General features: G+C 43.9%; 1 protein-coding gene across 1 annotated transcript in view; it reads right to left on the bottom strand.

Annotated features, from left to right (window-relative positions):
* Positions 1–15,340, bottom strand: part of LOC144604190 (contactin-associated protein-like 2) — a 1,366,128-nt gene that overhangs the window by 77,751 nt on the left and 1,273,037 nt on the right. The window contains exon 20 of the mRNA XM_078418400.1: positions 8,263–8,396. Within this exon, the coding sequence (XP_078274526.1) occupies positions 8,263–8,396 (134 nt within the window). The remainder of the gene's footprint in view (positions 1–8,262; positions 8,397–15,340) is intronic.

Below are 15,340 nucleotides of genomic sequence, written 5' to 3'. Positions count from 1 at the left end.
TTTCATGGGTTAAATCGTGACCAAAACAACATTTGCAAGTTGCATCTAGAAACTACATAAGTCCCACTGTTTTTATCATTCCAATAGCTTGTATCTTCAGGATCTGACAATATAATGTGGATAAATGTGAGGTTATCCACTTTGGTGGCAAGAACAGGAAAGCAGAGTATTACCTGAATGGTGACCGATTGGGAGAAGGGGAGATGCAACGTGACCTGGGTGTCATGGTGCACCAGTCATTGAAAGCAAGCATGCAGGTGCAGCAGGCAGTGAAGAAAGCGAATGGTATGTTGGCATTCATAGCAAGAGGATTTGAGTTTAGGAGCAGGGAGGTTCTGCTGCAGTTGTACAGGGCCTTGGTGAGACGGCACCTGGAGTATTGTGTGCAGTTTTGGTCTCCTAACCTGAGGAAAGACGTTCTTGCCTTAGAGGGAGTACAGAGAAGGTTCACCAGATTGATCCCTGGGATGGCGGGATTTACATATGAGGAAAGACTGGATAGACTGGGCTTGTACTCGCTGGAATTTAGAAGACTGAGGGGGGATCTTATAGAAACATATAAAATTCTTAAGGGGTTGGAGAGGCTAGATGCGGGAAGATTGTTCCCGATGTTGGGGGAGTCCAGAACCAGGGGTCACAGCTTAAGGATAAGGGGGAAGTCTTTTAGGACCGAGATGAGAAAACATTTCTTCACACAGAGAGTGGTGAGTCTGTGGAATTCTCTGCCACAGAAGGTAGTTGAGGCCAGTTCATTGGCTATATTTAAGAGGGAGTTAGATGTGGCCCTTTTTGCTAAAGGGGTCAGGGGGTATGGAGAGAAGGCAGGTACAAGCTACTGAGCTGGATGATCAGCCATGATCATATTGAATGGCGGTGCAGGCTCGAAGGGCCGAATGGCCTACTCCTGCACCTATTTTCTATGTTTCTATGTTTCTAATACTATACAGTTAATGAATTAATTTTATAATATTGTCATTTGGTATTGTACAGATGAAGAGAGGATGATTATAGAGAAATTACAAGTCCTATTTTTTATCATGTTCGTTGAGGAATATAAAATTATCACAATAAAATCTTTTTTCCCCGATAATAGCTCAGGTTTCTTAATATCTACCTGAACAAGCAAACAGACCATCAATTTAACATCCCTTCTGAAAATAATAGCTCTGATGGCAATGAAATTGCCAGGGCGGCACGGTGGCGCAGCGGTAGAGTTGCTGCCTTACAGCGAATGCAGCGCCGGAGACTCAGGTTCGATCCTAACTACGGGCGCCATCTGTACGGAGTTTGTACGTTCTCCCTGTGACCTGCGTGGATTTTCTCCGAGATCTTCGGTTTCCTCCCACACACCAAAGACGTACAGGTATGTAGGTTAATTGACTGGGTAAATATAAAAATTGTCCCTAGTGTGTGTCGGATAGTGTTAATGTGCGGGGACTCGGTAGGCCGAAGGGCCAGTTTCCACGCTGTATCTCTAAAAAAAAATGTTTTTTAAATGCAGTCTGTGTCATGCCAAAATTACCTGGAATGGAATCCAAATTGCAACCATCTGATTCAAAGGGAGGAGTGACATCACTAAAGCAAGATGACAGTTCAGGAATTATCATTCATTGTGCCAATTTGTACATGGCAGACCACAATTATGACTATGATTATGGTACATTTTGTTATTAAGTTGGCCAAAAGAAAACTACATTTGAATTAAAAACAACACTAAATCTGCTTTATATTTTTCCATTCAGATCTGAATATCAGAATTATGTGGACAAAATAATTTCAATGCATTGTAAGTGCTTTCATCAGGCAATCAAGTATATGCCATTAAGATATCTCACATAGTCATAAGGTCATGAGCAATACGAGTAAAATTAGGCCATTCGGCTCATCAAGTCTACTCCGCCATTCAATCATGGCTCTCCCTCCTAACCCCAATCTCCTGCCTTCTCCCCATAACCTCTGACACCTGTACTAATCAAGAATTTATCTATCTCTGCATTAAAAATATTCACTGACATGACCTCTATAGCCTTCCGTGGCAAAGAATTCCACAAATTCACTACCCTCTGACTAAAGAATCAATAATTTTATACTCCTGGTTCATCATTGTAAGCATTTCCAATGGCCAAAAGACCACTTTAATGCCCCTTTTGATGCAAGTAACTTCAGCTATTAATTCCACAGTTGTTCCATAACTGAATATTTCAGGGGCCTAACCAAGCTGAAAATTGTGCATTGCACATTAGCACACGAAAAACACTGAAGAGTCAATCCTGATTTTTGTTACCATGTACAAGACAGAGGACTCACTGGCAAACCACCATTTATCACGCATCCCTAATTTCTTTTGAATAAGTGCGAGTGAGACACCTTGGAATATAGAACATAGAAAAGTACAGGTCAGGAACAGGACCTTTGGCCAACAGTATCTCTGCCGACCATGATGCCAACATAAACTAATCTCATCTGTATCTGTCTCCAACACCAACCCTGGCAGTGTATTCCAGGTACCAACCACATTCTGCACAAAACAATTCCCGCACATCTATATACTAAAACTCTCGTTTGTTTGTTTGTTTGTTCCTGAACTACAGCCAAAACGGTACACGATAGCGGGACAATTTTAGGCCCACCTTACTCACCGTCATCCCTTTGGTGCTAATGGAAGAGGTTTCATTGAAATCAGTGTTATATATTTAAAGTTATTCACATTTTAAAGTTTAAATCTATCTCCTAGGGAGGGAGGGGGTGGAGGGGGAGGAGGGAGGATAATGGGGGTTGAGGGGGATGGAGTGGGGGGAGGGGAAGGGGAGGGGAAGAGGGGGAGGGTAGGGGGAGGGGGGAGGGAGGGGGAGGAGGAGGGGGGAGGGGGGAGGGGGTGGAGGGAGGGGGGAGGGGAGGAGGGAGGGAGGAGGAGGGAGGAGGAGGAGAGGAGGGAGGGAGGAGGAGGGAGGAGGAGGAGGGAGGGAGGGAGAGGGTGAGGGGAGAGGGGAGGGGGAGGAGAGGGTGGTGCACCAATGCAGGAGAGGTTTGGGCCCAATGGGTCCACTTGGTCTTGTCTCCTTTAAAATTGGCTCCTTTCACCTTAAAGTTATCTCCTATTGTGCTTGATATTTCCACTCTGGGAAAAAGATTTTGACTACCTCCCAATCTATGCCGCTCATAATGTTAGATACTTTTATCAGGTCTCTCCTCCGGCATTTGGGAGAAAACAATCCAAGTCTGTCCAATCTCTCCTCACAGCTAATACCCTCTAATTGAGGCAGCATTCTGGTAAACCTCTTCTGCGTCCTCTCCAAATCTTCCACATACTTTCTACTCAATACTCCAAATGCGGCCTAACCAAATCCTATAAAGCTTCATCATGACTTCCTGACTCTTATACCCATTGCCTGAACCAATGAAGGTAAGCATACCATACGCTTTCTTTGCCACTCTATTGACTCATGTTGCATTAAATGTTTACTTTTCACTTACATTTGACCTCCCAAAGTGCAACCTTACACTTGTTCAGGTACTCCATCTGCCATTCTCAGCCCATTTCTGAAATTAATGCAACATAAGTCAATAGAGTGGTAATGAAGACGTATGGTATGCTTGCCTTCATTGGCTCGGGCATTTCTGAAGCTGATCGATATCCTGCTGTATACTTAGACAACCTTCCTCACAGTCTGTAACTCCAGCAATCTTGGTGATGTCTGCAAACTTCCTAACCAATTTATGTCCAGGAAATAAAACTGCAGATGCTGGTTTAAATCGAAGGTAGACACAAAATGCTGGAGTAACTCAGCGGGTCAGGCAGCATCTCGGGAGTGAAGGAATCTACTCATCCCATCTTTGTCCCGCCGCCTCCCCTGACATCAGTTTGAAGAAGGGTCTCGACCCGAAACGTTACCCATTCCTTCTCTCCCGAGATGCTGCCTGAGCCGCTGAGTTTCTCCAGCATTTTGTGTCTACATTTATGTCCAAGTCATTTTTAGAGATCATAAACAGCAGAGGTCACTACCCAGACATTACATACACTTCTTTAAACTTGTACATACACTTCCTTTATTCCTTTTTGACCAAATTTCCAACTTATTAGGTCATCCAAGGTTCTCTTACCTTGCCATCCTTACCTTTCCTCCTTAATTGAACAAGCTGGTGCTGAACTCTGATCAGCTGGCCTTTAAATAACTCCCACATTTCAGATGTTGATTTACCCAATAACATTTTTGCCCAGTTTACTCTCCGTAGATCCTGCCTAACAATGCTGTAATGTGCATTACCCCAGTACCTTCCTCAAAAGACCAGACTTATGTCTATTCATAACTATCTTAAAATCTATGGACCTGTGATCACCATTCCCAAAATATTCTTCCACTGTTCACTAATCTGCCAATGTTTTGTACAACTGTACAATCATTGAAAAGTTCTATGAGGCCTTTTGTACTCACACAGAAGGGCAGATAGTTCCTTAATATTTTGAACAGATTTTATCTCCAACATAGAACAGTGCAGCACAAGAACAAACCCTGTGACCCACAATGTCTGTGCTGTACATGATGCCAAAACTATCACTTATTCACCTCACATAATCCATTACCATCCATTCCCTGCGTATACTGTATCCCATACTGTACCTATCCAAAAGTCTTTTAAATGCCACTAATATATCTGCTCCAACCACCATCCCCAGCAGCACATTCCGGGCACTCACCATTCACGTGTAATAAGCTTCCCTGTACATCTCCTTTACACTTTGCCCCTCTCATCTTAAAGCTATGCCCTCTAATATCGGAATGTTAACTATCAGTTTTCTCATACTGCCTTACCTTGTCAGTATGGATTAGCGTACAGCTCAAATCCGCTGTAAATCAGCTGTAATATTTCAGCTGATCATAGTTAAGGCACTATGAGGAATAAATTGGATAGCCAGTTAAAACAAAACATTTCTGTTCCATCTATGTTAGATCCCTGAAAAGAAGCTCCGACCCTCCCTCCCACCCTTGTTGCTGGAAGGGTTGGTCCATTCCTGGCTTGTTTGCTTCAATCAGCTCAATGTTCACATAATTTACAAGTTAGATTTTTACAGAATCGTGCAGTTCCCAAATAACTAGTGTCTGATTGAGTGCCCAGTTCCAATCGGCTGATCTGGTGTAATATCTTTGCTAGTTGATTGGTGTCATGACCTGCATGCTCTGCTTTATATCAGTAGAACCAAGCTTTGCAATATAAATGTGCTTCCCCATATGACAGATTGTCAAATTGTTCCTTCGGCTTAGACTCATGATATTTTAGTTCCATTGCATTAATTTTCATTGATATGCTTCACAATTCACAAACAATCTTCGTCAAGTACTCAACTGCTTTTCTGTCACAGTCAAATGAGAGCAGCTTTATCCAGAACATATTTTCATACAAAATATACTGCTGCACACAGCACCAGAGTCTTTAATCCCATCAAAGAACCTTTGTGTTTACAAAGAATTATTGCTACGGTCCAGTCATCAGGCCACTGTGAAATTATTTACACTGATTACTTTAAGATATGATTAAACATTTCTGCTTCTTAAACTCAGACTGATCTGGATTCTAAAATCACACACATGAAAGAAATCCAAGACTGGATGATGGCAGGATTATTACCAGCTTTATTTGAAAACCCCATTGTTGTTGAGTTAGAAAATATTCTGTATTACTCCCACTAAAAACTAGACAACTGAAAACATTAATCTCAATCTGGTCGCTTGACATACTATTGGAGAGAGAAGAAAATTATTTGTCATGGAAAAGAAGAACTTCAACATAAAGCCAAATTGTGATGGGGACAGGATAGTTTTTAGTTGCTTCTAAGCTGCAGCCAGAAGGATAATTGCAGAAAAATGGATGAGAGGAAGGGAGGTAAGCCAGGCATTCAAACGATCTGTTCCAAAACCAGTAGAGTGAGGAGGGAAATCAGCAACATGGTAAACGTGCTAAACTAACTCAGTGGGTCAAGCAGCATCTCTGGAGGACATGGATAGACAATGTTTCAGGTTGGGACCCTTCTTCAGAATGGCAGCAGGGTAATATTTTTTATAGCTTCAAATATCAAAATGGGTACTGCTTGTGTGGAGTTTGCACGCTCGCCATGTGACTATGTGGGTTTCCTCCGGGGTGCTCCGGTTTCCTCCTGCATCCCAAAGACATGCATGTTTGTCGGGTAATTGGCTGCTGGACATTGCCACAAATATGTAAGAAGTGGAAGCAATAGTGGGATAAAATAGAACTCGCGTGAACCAGTGATTGATAGTCAGTATGGACTGGGTGGGCTGTAGGATCTGTTTTCATGCTGTACCTCTAAACTAAATTAAACTAAACTAATATGTTTTAGAAATGGAAAAGCTGATAAACTCACTATAATGTATGCAACAATATTGGATTTAACCGTGAAATGCTGGCTGCCAATCTTTGCTCGAGTTCTGGCAATCACCAAATTATTTCAGATCTTCAGCCTCCATATAAATTCATCAAGCTGCTGCTGCTGCCAGATTTCATTCCAGTCTTTCACCCTCTCTCTGCTTTTCATGGTTTGAATGCCTCAGGTCAGTAACCTTCCTAGGAGTGGTGATTGACACTGACATTGTGCTGCCCTTGGCCAGTGGCCTCACCCTCAGGAAGGGTCCGTTTGGTCTGGCCTGAAGATTTGGATGCAGGGTTGCAAGAATTTCAATGGCCTCATTTGTAATAAAGGGTGGTGAATGCAGTTTTGAATGCCTTAACCTGCAAACAGTTCCACTCTTCTCAGATACAATATACCTTGATAACCCATTACCAACAATCACGACTTATCAGTATTCACACCTAATATTAATATCTCATCACTCCCTCATGCACACAGCATTAATGAGAGCATCACACCCACAAATCATAGCTTGCACATCTTGTTTTTTGTGGTGACAAATGCAAAATACTAATTTATTACTTTACATATTAAATTTCAACAGGCAGGCTGCCATAGTGCATTCAAATAGGACATTCTCTTTCCTTGGTTATCTATTTGTTTATATAATGTCTTGCAGTATTCCTTATATAATATTCCTTAATATTTGTGCCATAATTTTCTTAATTTCCTTATTCATTTCATCCATATTTAATCTGTGTTCCTCGAGGTTTTCTGTGCCATTAACTTCACTGCATCGGTTAATAAGGTTCCTTATTTTTGATTTATCCTGCTCTGATCCTGCCCCAATCTGAGTTTGGACAGGTTTGAATAATGCAGTGAGGATGCCCTCACTTACATGTCTTGAAGCACTATTCCTCACTGAGATTGGAGATTTGTACATTAACACCTTGGGCTTCTGTCTGTTGCTAGGAGTCTTTATCTAACTCCTCTTTGTCTTGTTCTGTGTACCTAATGCACATTCTTTCAATTATCCTGCATTCTATGAGTGCAAGGCCCATTAGTGCACATTTGTCTGAAAGAAACTACGTATTGCATTTGGACAAACTCTTTTAGCTTCTGGCTTCCAACTCTTTAGGACATTTTTAAAAAGTGCTAAATAGTATATGTGGTGAACAGACAGCCAGAATCAAGCAAACAACATCTTATCAATGATCCCTTTCCAGTGTAGATCCCTCTGGCTGTCTGCTCAGCTGTTGAGATAAACAGATGGTGCAAGCTTGAATGCTAGGCTCCAATCGGCTGATCTGGTGTCAAATCAACTTTGCTAGCTGATTGGTGTCACAATCTGCCCGCTGCATTATTTCAGCGGGGCCAAGCAACGTGAATGTGCTTCCAAATATGCCAGCTGGTAAGATATTCTCCAGATGTAAGTATTCATGGTCCCAACTATGAAAGTAATACAGCTTCCAAAATGCCCGTGCTGAATGGTCTGGAGCGGTATTTTATGGACATTACACCTTCTCATCATAATTGGCTGCAAGTAACCCCATGATCGAATGCTTAAGAAATGAAAATAATTAAATGCAAAACCCAGGGTGTTGAAACAAAATAAAAGCAGATGCTAGTTAATACACAAAAAGATACAAAGTACTGGAGTAACTCAGCAAGTCAGGCAGCACCACTGGAGAACATGGATAGGTGACGTTTTGGGTCGAGGCCTTCTTCAGAAACATCACCTATCCACGTTCTCCAGAGATGCTGCCTGACCCGCCGAGTTACTCCAGCATTTTGTGTCCTAAAAGCAAAAAACATTTCTTTGCACTTATGCAGAAGAATTAGCATATAGAGTAACACATTAATTTCCAAAGACACCTCATTGCCTCAACGCCAGCATTTACCTGAAGGCGCAGTTCCTTTCCACGTCGACTGATGTTAACACTATGCGGTTGTCCATTAGCCAAGTTCCTCTGGTCCAGGTCAATTCTGTATGGCTCCTTTGTACCTCCAAGGTTATATCGAATCTGTAGACTTCCTGTAAAAATTGGGATGACTTTCAGTATTGATTAACAGCTCTGTTTTGGAGGAATGAAGATCCTTCCTTTATAATTTAGAAGTATGCACAGAATTTTGAATCATATTTTCTTTAAAAGTTAATGTATTTCAATAAAGCTAGAGGACTATGAATGCCATTTGCACTGTTACCTCTGCGAGAGAGGATTAAAACTTGCGTAAAGTTCCATCGAATCACCTAACAGGACAGTGAATCTTGAGCGATATACAAGTGTTGGAGTAACTCAGTGGGTCAGACAGCACCTGGGGAGGGAATGGACAGGTGATGTTTTGGGTCAGGACTCTTCTTCAGATTAATGGGAGAAGGGGAGAGAAAGCTAGAACAGAGAGGCAGAGGCAGGATAAGTTCTGGCAGGTGAGCACAGGTGAGGGGGGTTTCATTGTCAGATAGGTGGAGTAGGTGCCAAAAGTTAGAGGTAAAATGGAAACAAAAGAATATCAGAGTGAAATTTAAAGCCGGGGGTGGTGGTGGGGGGGGGGGGGGCTATAGGGGGAAGAGAACAGAGTGGAGGGGAAAGAGGGGCGATAAAAGGATAACAGTGGACTGGGGATGGGTGATGAGTGCATGGAGGTGGGGAAAGGAGCAGGGTGAAAGGGGTGGTGGTTTTCAGAGATGTTGGGAGAAATGGGAAAACAATAGGTGGGGGGGGGGGAAGAAAGAGGGGGGTGAGGGGATATCAAGTTGGAGAATTCACCTTTCCTACCGTTGCATTGTAAGCTGTCCAAGCAGAATTCGAGGTGTTGTTCTTCCAGTTTGCAAGCGGCCTCACTCTGGCAATGGAGGAGGTTGGTATGGGATTGAGAAGGGGAGTACTATCCAGTGAGGGGTTGAACCTTAATGGTCAGAAAGATACCATCTTCGGCATGTGCATGTATGGAGTTAGCTGCATCATTCAGGACAAGCAATGAGACTCTCTATCTACAGCTGGAATTGCAGCAGGCAAAGATTCTCAACATCCCAGCATATGATTAAACAGCCCGCCTGCATCCACGGACAAGATTTATACATAGGTAGATAGTTGTTTGACACTTTGCAGTACATTTCAGATCTTTGCTACTACATTGTAACCAAGAGTTAACATATTGCAGGAAGGTGAAGGCAAAACCAAACATATTTTCAACTGAAATAGCAATATGAAACACATGTTAAAATGATCCTGCTCAGCTCCTTCATGAGTGTATTTTACACTACACTCCCTCCAGCATGTGCACAGCCCACATTGTTCGCAGCAATGAAATAGCTGCTAGATTTTTGGTCCATCCTTTCGAATACAACAACGGATGAAAACAAACCATTTCAGATGTGCCCCCAGGCATATAAAAATAGTCAGATGAGATAGTGTCAATCTGGACTGATTTGGAGCCAGTGTAAAGTAACAAATGGATTTCGTAATCAGAGAAAAAACTGAGGGAAATATTAACTGTATGGCTGATGGAAGGCAAGAAAAAAACTGTCGCCTACAGGAAAATATAAATAGAGAGTGAAGTGGGCAGTAAATGGCAAATAAAGTTATCCAGAGACATATGAAGTTATTGTGTGAGAGCGAGCAAGGTGGAACAATGCACAAATGCAGTGAGAGACTGGGAAGTAATTTGAAGGTCATGTCCACAGACTCTGAAAGTAGTTAAACAAATCTGAGGGATATACTCTTAGAGGAGCCAAGATATAAAACACACTTTCTACAAAATTAAAATAATTATTTAATTGAAAATTTCATGGAAATTAATCGTTTTTGCAATGACAGCAAATGTTTGACAATTTTACAATCCATACATTCCTCTACTATATGGTTGTATGTTTTTTAAATCATAGGTTCTGTCCTGTGCTTTATGCACAAAAGAGCTTAGATGGTGGAGGTGTTACAGTTTCTTCCTCCTAGGTTCTCTGTGCGGGTTATACCTCTTGTGAGTTGTAACAACGCGACCTTTCTGAGGGCCGCTCTGAGGGAGGGGGGGGAAGAGAGGGGGGGAAGAGAGGGGGGGAAGAGAGGGGGGGAAGAGAGGGGGGGAAGAGAGGGGGGGAAGAGAGGGGGGGAAGAGAGGGGGGGAAGAGAGGGGGGGAAGAGAGGGGGGGGAAGAGAGGGGGGGAAGAGAGGGGGGGAAGAGAGGGGGGGAAGAGAGGGGGGGAAGAGAGGGGGGGAAGAGAGGGGGGGGAAGAGAGGGGAGGAAGAGAGGGGGGGAAGAGAGGGGGGGAAGAGAGGGGGGGAAGAGAGGGGGGAAGAGAGGGGGGGAAGAGAGGGGGGGAAGAGAGGGGGGGAAGAGAGGGGGGGAAGAGAGGGGGGGAAGAGAGGGGGGAAGAGAGGGGGGAAGAGAGGGGGGAAAGAGAGGGGGGGAAGAGAGGGGGGGAGAGAGGGGGGGGAGAGAGGGGGGGAGAGAGGGGGGGAGAGAGGGGGGGAGAGAGAGGGGGAGAGAGGGGGGAGAGAGGGGGGAGAGAGGGGGGGAGAGAGGGAGGGAGAGAGGGAGGGAGAGAGGGAGGGAGAGAGGGAGAGAGAGAGGGAGAGAGAGAGAGAGAGAGGGAGAGAGAGAGAGGGAGAGAGAGAGGGGGAGAGAGAGGGGGAGAGAGAGAGGGAGAGGGAGGGAGAGAGAGGGAGAGAGAGGGAGAGAGAGGGTGTGTGATGGGGACAGATGTGGGGTGGGGTGGGGTGGGGTGGGGTGGGGGAAGGGAGGGAAAGTGGACTCACTACTAACTGCCTTGTAAGCTTGGAGTAAGACTGAGCCGTCGGGACAAACAAGAGATTGCCAGTGCCTCATCTTTGAGGCCAAGACTGAGCCCCTGGGCCAAGCCCAATGCAACCTCTTTGAAGCCAAGACTAGAAAACTAGGACAAGCCCGAGATCGCCAGCCCTATCTCACTTGTCGACAGATGACGAGGGACGGGACTCCCACGTGGACCTGGACCTCCTTGTCACTATTGTCCTTCACTACAAGTAAATCTTATCACATGAGTTTGCCCTATCACAGTATATGTAGTCATTGTCGACCCGACTTCATCCCTGACTCCACAGAGTGTGTCCGAAACACCTTGTACCTATGCAGCAACTCCTGGATAATGATAGTTCCTTTTGCTGGAAGAGCAATTGGTGTTGGTTGGCCCAAAGGGGCTCGTTACCTAAGTTGATGATCTTCCAGCTGCAACTGGTACATGTCTCTGAGAAAAGTCTGCAGTGCACAGCTCTTATGTTATTGAGCTATTAAGGATGAGCATAGATCAATGCCATGCATTTTCTACCTACTTTTCAAGAAAACAGGCTCATAGCCTCTGCAACCTCAAGAGTAGTTTAAAAACAAAACCTCAGAGTATGGCAGCAGTCAGGAAATGCTACAAAAGCAGATAGTGCTGGAAACACTCAGCAGATAAGGCAGCAACTGAGGGTTGGGAAATAGTGTTAAGGTCAGGTCAGTGCTCTTCATGGGAAATGAATTGTGGACCAAGGGTCTTGTTCCTGTGCTGTAATGTTCTGTGTTCTGATACCATTTGAAACTCATTAGTAAATGAATCAGTCTCTGCATTTAAGTATAGGCTCGAAAGCAACAAGTAAATTTGTACTGCAAAAGTGCCAGAAGATGACCATCTCTAAATATTTATCCTTGATATTGAATGGTATTACTTTTGCTCAGTCCCCCCTCACCAGCAGCATGTCCACGTTGATCAGAAAGATAGCCAGGTCAATCACTATAATGCTGTGGCTACAAGACTAGCTCAGAGGCTGGATTCACTGAGGCAAGTGATGCCCCAAACCTTTTCCACCATCCACAAGGCACAATCAGGAACACGATGAAATTCTTTTCACTTGCACCTCCAGCCATTCTGCAGGTCCAATGCCATCTCAGATAAAGGAACCCACTTGATTAACACCCTAAACATTAATTTTTTCCACACTGGCATGCAGTGGCAGTAGTCTGGACCATCTACAAAATGGATTGCACCCACAGAGTGCTCTGACAGCGTCTCCCAAATAATCTCTACCACCAAGAACAAGGGAAGCAGGTGCACGGGAGAACAGCCCATCTGAAGTTTCCCCTCCAAATAGCACACCATCCTTAACTGTAAATATGCCATTGCTGTCTAAATCCTAGAACCCATTCCCTAATCGTGCATTGGGGTACATTGGTCACCTTCACCAAAAGTACTGCAATGGATCAACAAGGCAACTTCTCCCACGGCAATAAAAACCTGCCAGTGATGCCCGAATCCTAAAGCTGAATAAATTAAAATAAAATCCTCACTATTGTAATTTTATAAATATTCTATGGGTTCTCTATGAGGTCTTGGCAACCTTTATAAGGTTGGATGATGAACGAGGTGTCAAGGATGAATGAGGATGCTTTGTCTGAGATGGTATTGGGCTTCATCAGATTTGCCAGTGGTGCATTTATTCAAGCAAGCGGAAAGTACTCCAACATGCTCCTCATGCCTTGTGGATGGTGGAAAATATTTGGGGTTTCACTGGGCAACATTTTTGATGAAGTAACATTTCAGAGGTTATGGGTGAAGGCAGGAGAATGGGGTTAAGAGAAAGGAATAGATCAACCATGATTGAATGGCGTAGTAGACTTGATGGGCTGAATGGCCTAATTCAACTTCTATCACCAATGATCATATGTATAGATGCAATGGCAGGAACTGTAGCCTGCAATTAGATGATGTAGATAACGTGGGAATATAACGAGATGAAGAGAATGCAACTAAGAGGGATTTTCATGGGACAAACAAAGTTGGGCAGGGTAAGATTCAGGAACTCTCCTGAAACCTGTTGATTGTAGGTGAAATTAAGCATTTTTTGAAAACAGATATTGATAGTATTTAATGGAATTATTAAGAATAAAGGTATAGCTGAAAGGATCATTCTCAAGGCTATTGTTTGTTCTGTCTGCTGGCAGATATATTGTTGACAAGATAATGAACTTAGTTTAGCTTATTATTGTCACGCGTACCAAGGTGCAGCAAAAAGCTTTTTTGTTTAGTGCTATCCAGTCAGCGAAAAGACTATAAATGATCAAGCCGTCCACACTGTACAGATAACGGTGGCACAGCGCGAGAGTTGCTGCCTTACAGCGGCAGAGGCCCATGTTCAATATTGACTACAGGTGCTTGTCTGTAGAGTTTGTACATTCTCCCCGTGGCCTGTGTGGATTTTCTCCGGGAGCTTTGGTTTCTTCCCACACTCCAAAGACGTATAGGTCTGTTGGTTAATTGGCTTGGTATAATTGTAAATTGTGTGGGGATCGCTGGTCGGCGTGGACCTGGTGGGCTGAAGGGCCTGTTTCCTCGCTGTATCTCTAAAGTAAAGTAAACTAAACTAAAGATACAAAATAATGGATATAGCCACATTACTGGATGGTTCATGGCTGCAACATCACAATGGTGGCTGGCAACATGCATTGTGGTACTTGCTATAATCGGGCTATAGGCCACATCCTGCCAGTATTCTATGGGTACATTTACTCCAACGAGAAAACGAATGGGAGATTTTAAAAGTTGCCATCCAATTGTCCCTCCACCTGGGACTCGCCTGTGGAGGCTCCGGCCGTGTGGACGTCGGAAGCTCGCAGCCCCTGCCCTGGGCGGGGGCCGACATCGGGAGTTCCGGCAGCGGCAGCGTCTTCGCCCGCCCCGAATCTCGGGGCTTGGGTCGGCCCGCCGCGAACCTTTCACCGTCCGGCGTGGTCTGAAATAGGCTGCGGGATTTTCTCCGCCCGGTGGGGGCTTCAATGTCGGGAGCCACGACCGCCCCGACGTGCAGCGGCAACGGCGGCGTCTTCGCCCGCCCTGAATCGCAGGGCTTGGGTCGGCCCGCTGCGGACCTTCCACCGTCTGGCGCGGCCTGGAACGTGGCAAATTCAACAGCCTGACCACGGGAGAAGATGGCAGGGGAAGAGAAAAAGACATTCTGGCCTTCCATCACAGTGAGCTGGTGACTGGAGGAGACTCACTGTGATGGATGTTTCTTTTTGTTTCTTTTTGTTTTGTGTTGGTTTATGATTGTGTGTGTTATTGCTTATTTTTATTGCTCTTATTGTTGGACTGTGGGTAATCTTTCATTTCACTGCACATTTATGTGTATGTGACAAATAAACTTGACTATTGACTATTGAATATTTTTTAAATCCATCAAGAACCCGGTTAAGATGATCCAATAGCAGAAAGATGCAGAATAGGAAATACACAGGTTCCAGTAACAGTGAGCGATGCCAGCTAAACTCTGATTTAGAATTACGTATAGCAATTCAAGGGTTTGTTTGAATATTCTAATAGTCAAGAAGCGTATTTTCATTTTTAAGGTAAAAAAAAGTATGATACTAAGATTTAATAGTATTACAAAAAATGAGAGTTTGCAAGAAGTAGGTCTTTTTGAAAGTCCAGTTCGCTAACATTCTCATACATGCTAGGTTTCAACTTGTTCCAGCTGAGTACACTTATCTTTGTCAGATTGACCCTAGATACTTATACATTCTTATACTTAGCATGATTATGCTAATTTACAGTAGGATTGTCACTGAACTGTATGCAAAAAAAAGACTTTCACTGTACTTGGGTATACGTGACAATATGGGACCATTGAACCATTGAAAGTATTGTGTGAAATTCTGTATAGAAATCATTAGAGGAAGAGAGACATGGAGTAGTGAATAGGCCTTGACACACCAGATGTCAGCTTAATAAAGGGTTGGAAATAACCCCATTTAGAACCACTTAGTTAGCTAAATGGTGCCTGAAAATTAGAGATTTAGCCTGAACCTAAAGAGGAAGGTAACTATCCAGTACGAGCAACTGTCCATGGGGATTGTCATATGAAGAGAGACTGGGTTGAGGAGATCTGTGTTCAGTTCAGAAGAATAGAAGATCTTACTGATATAAATATGTTTCCCCTGGCTGGGGTAGAGGGTTGAAACCTGGATTATGGT

Source organism: Rhinoraja longicauda, chromosome 2 (genome assembly GCF_053455715.1).
Source record: "Rhinoraja longicauda isolate Sanriku21f chromosome 2, sRhiLon1.1, whole genome shotgun sequence".
In the NCBI taxonomy this organism is placed as follows: Eukaryota; Metazoa; Chordata; class Chondrichthyes; order Rajiformes; family Arhynchobatidae; genus Rhinoraja; species Rhinoraja longicauda.
The sequence above is the reverse complement of the archived record's forward strand: the minus strand, read 5'-3'. Positions and strand labels throughout refer to the sequence as shown.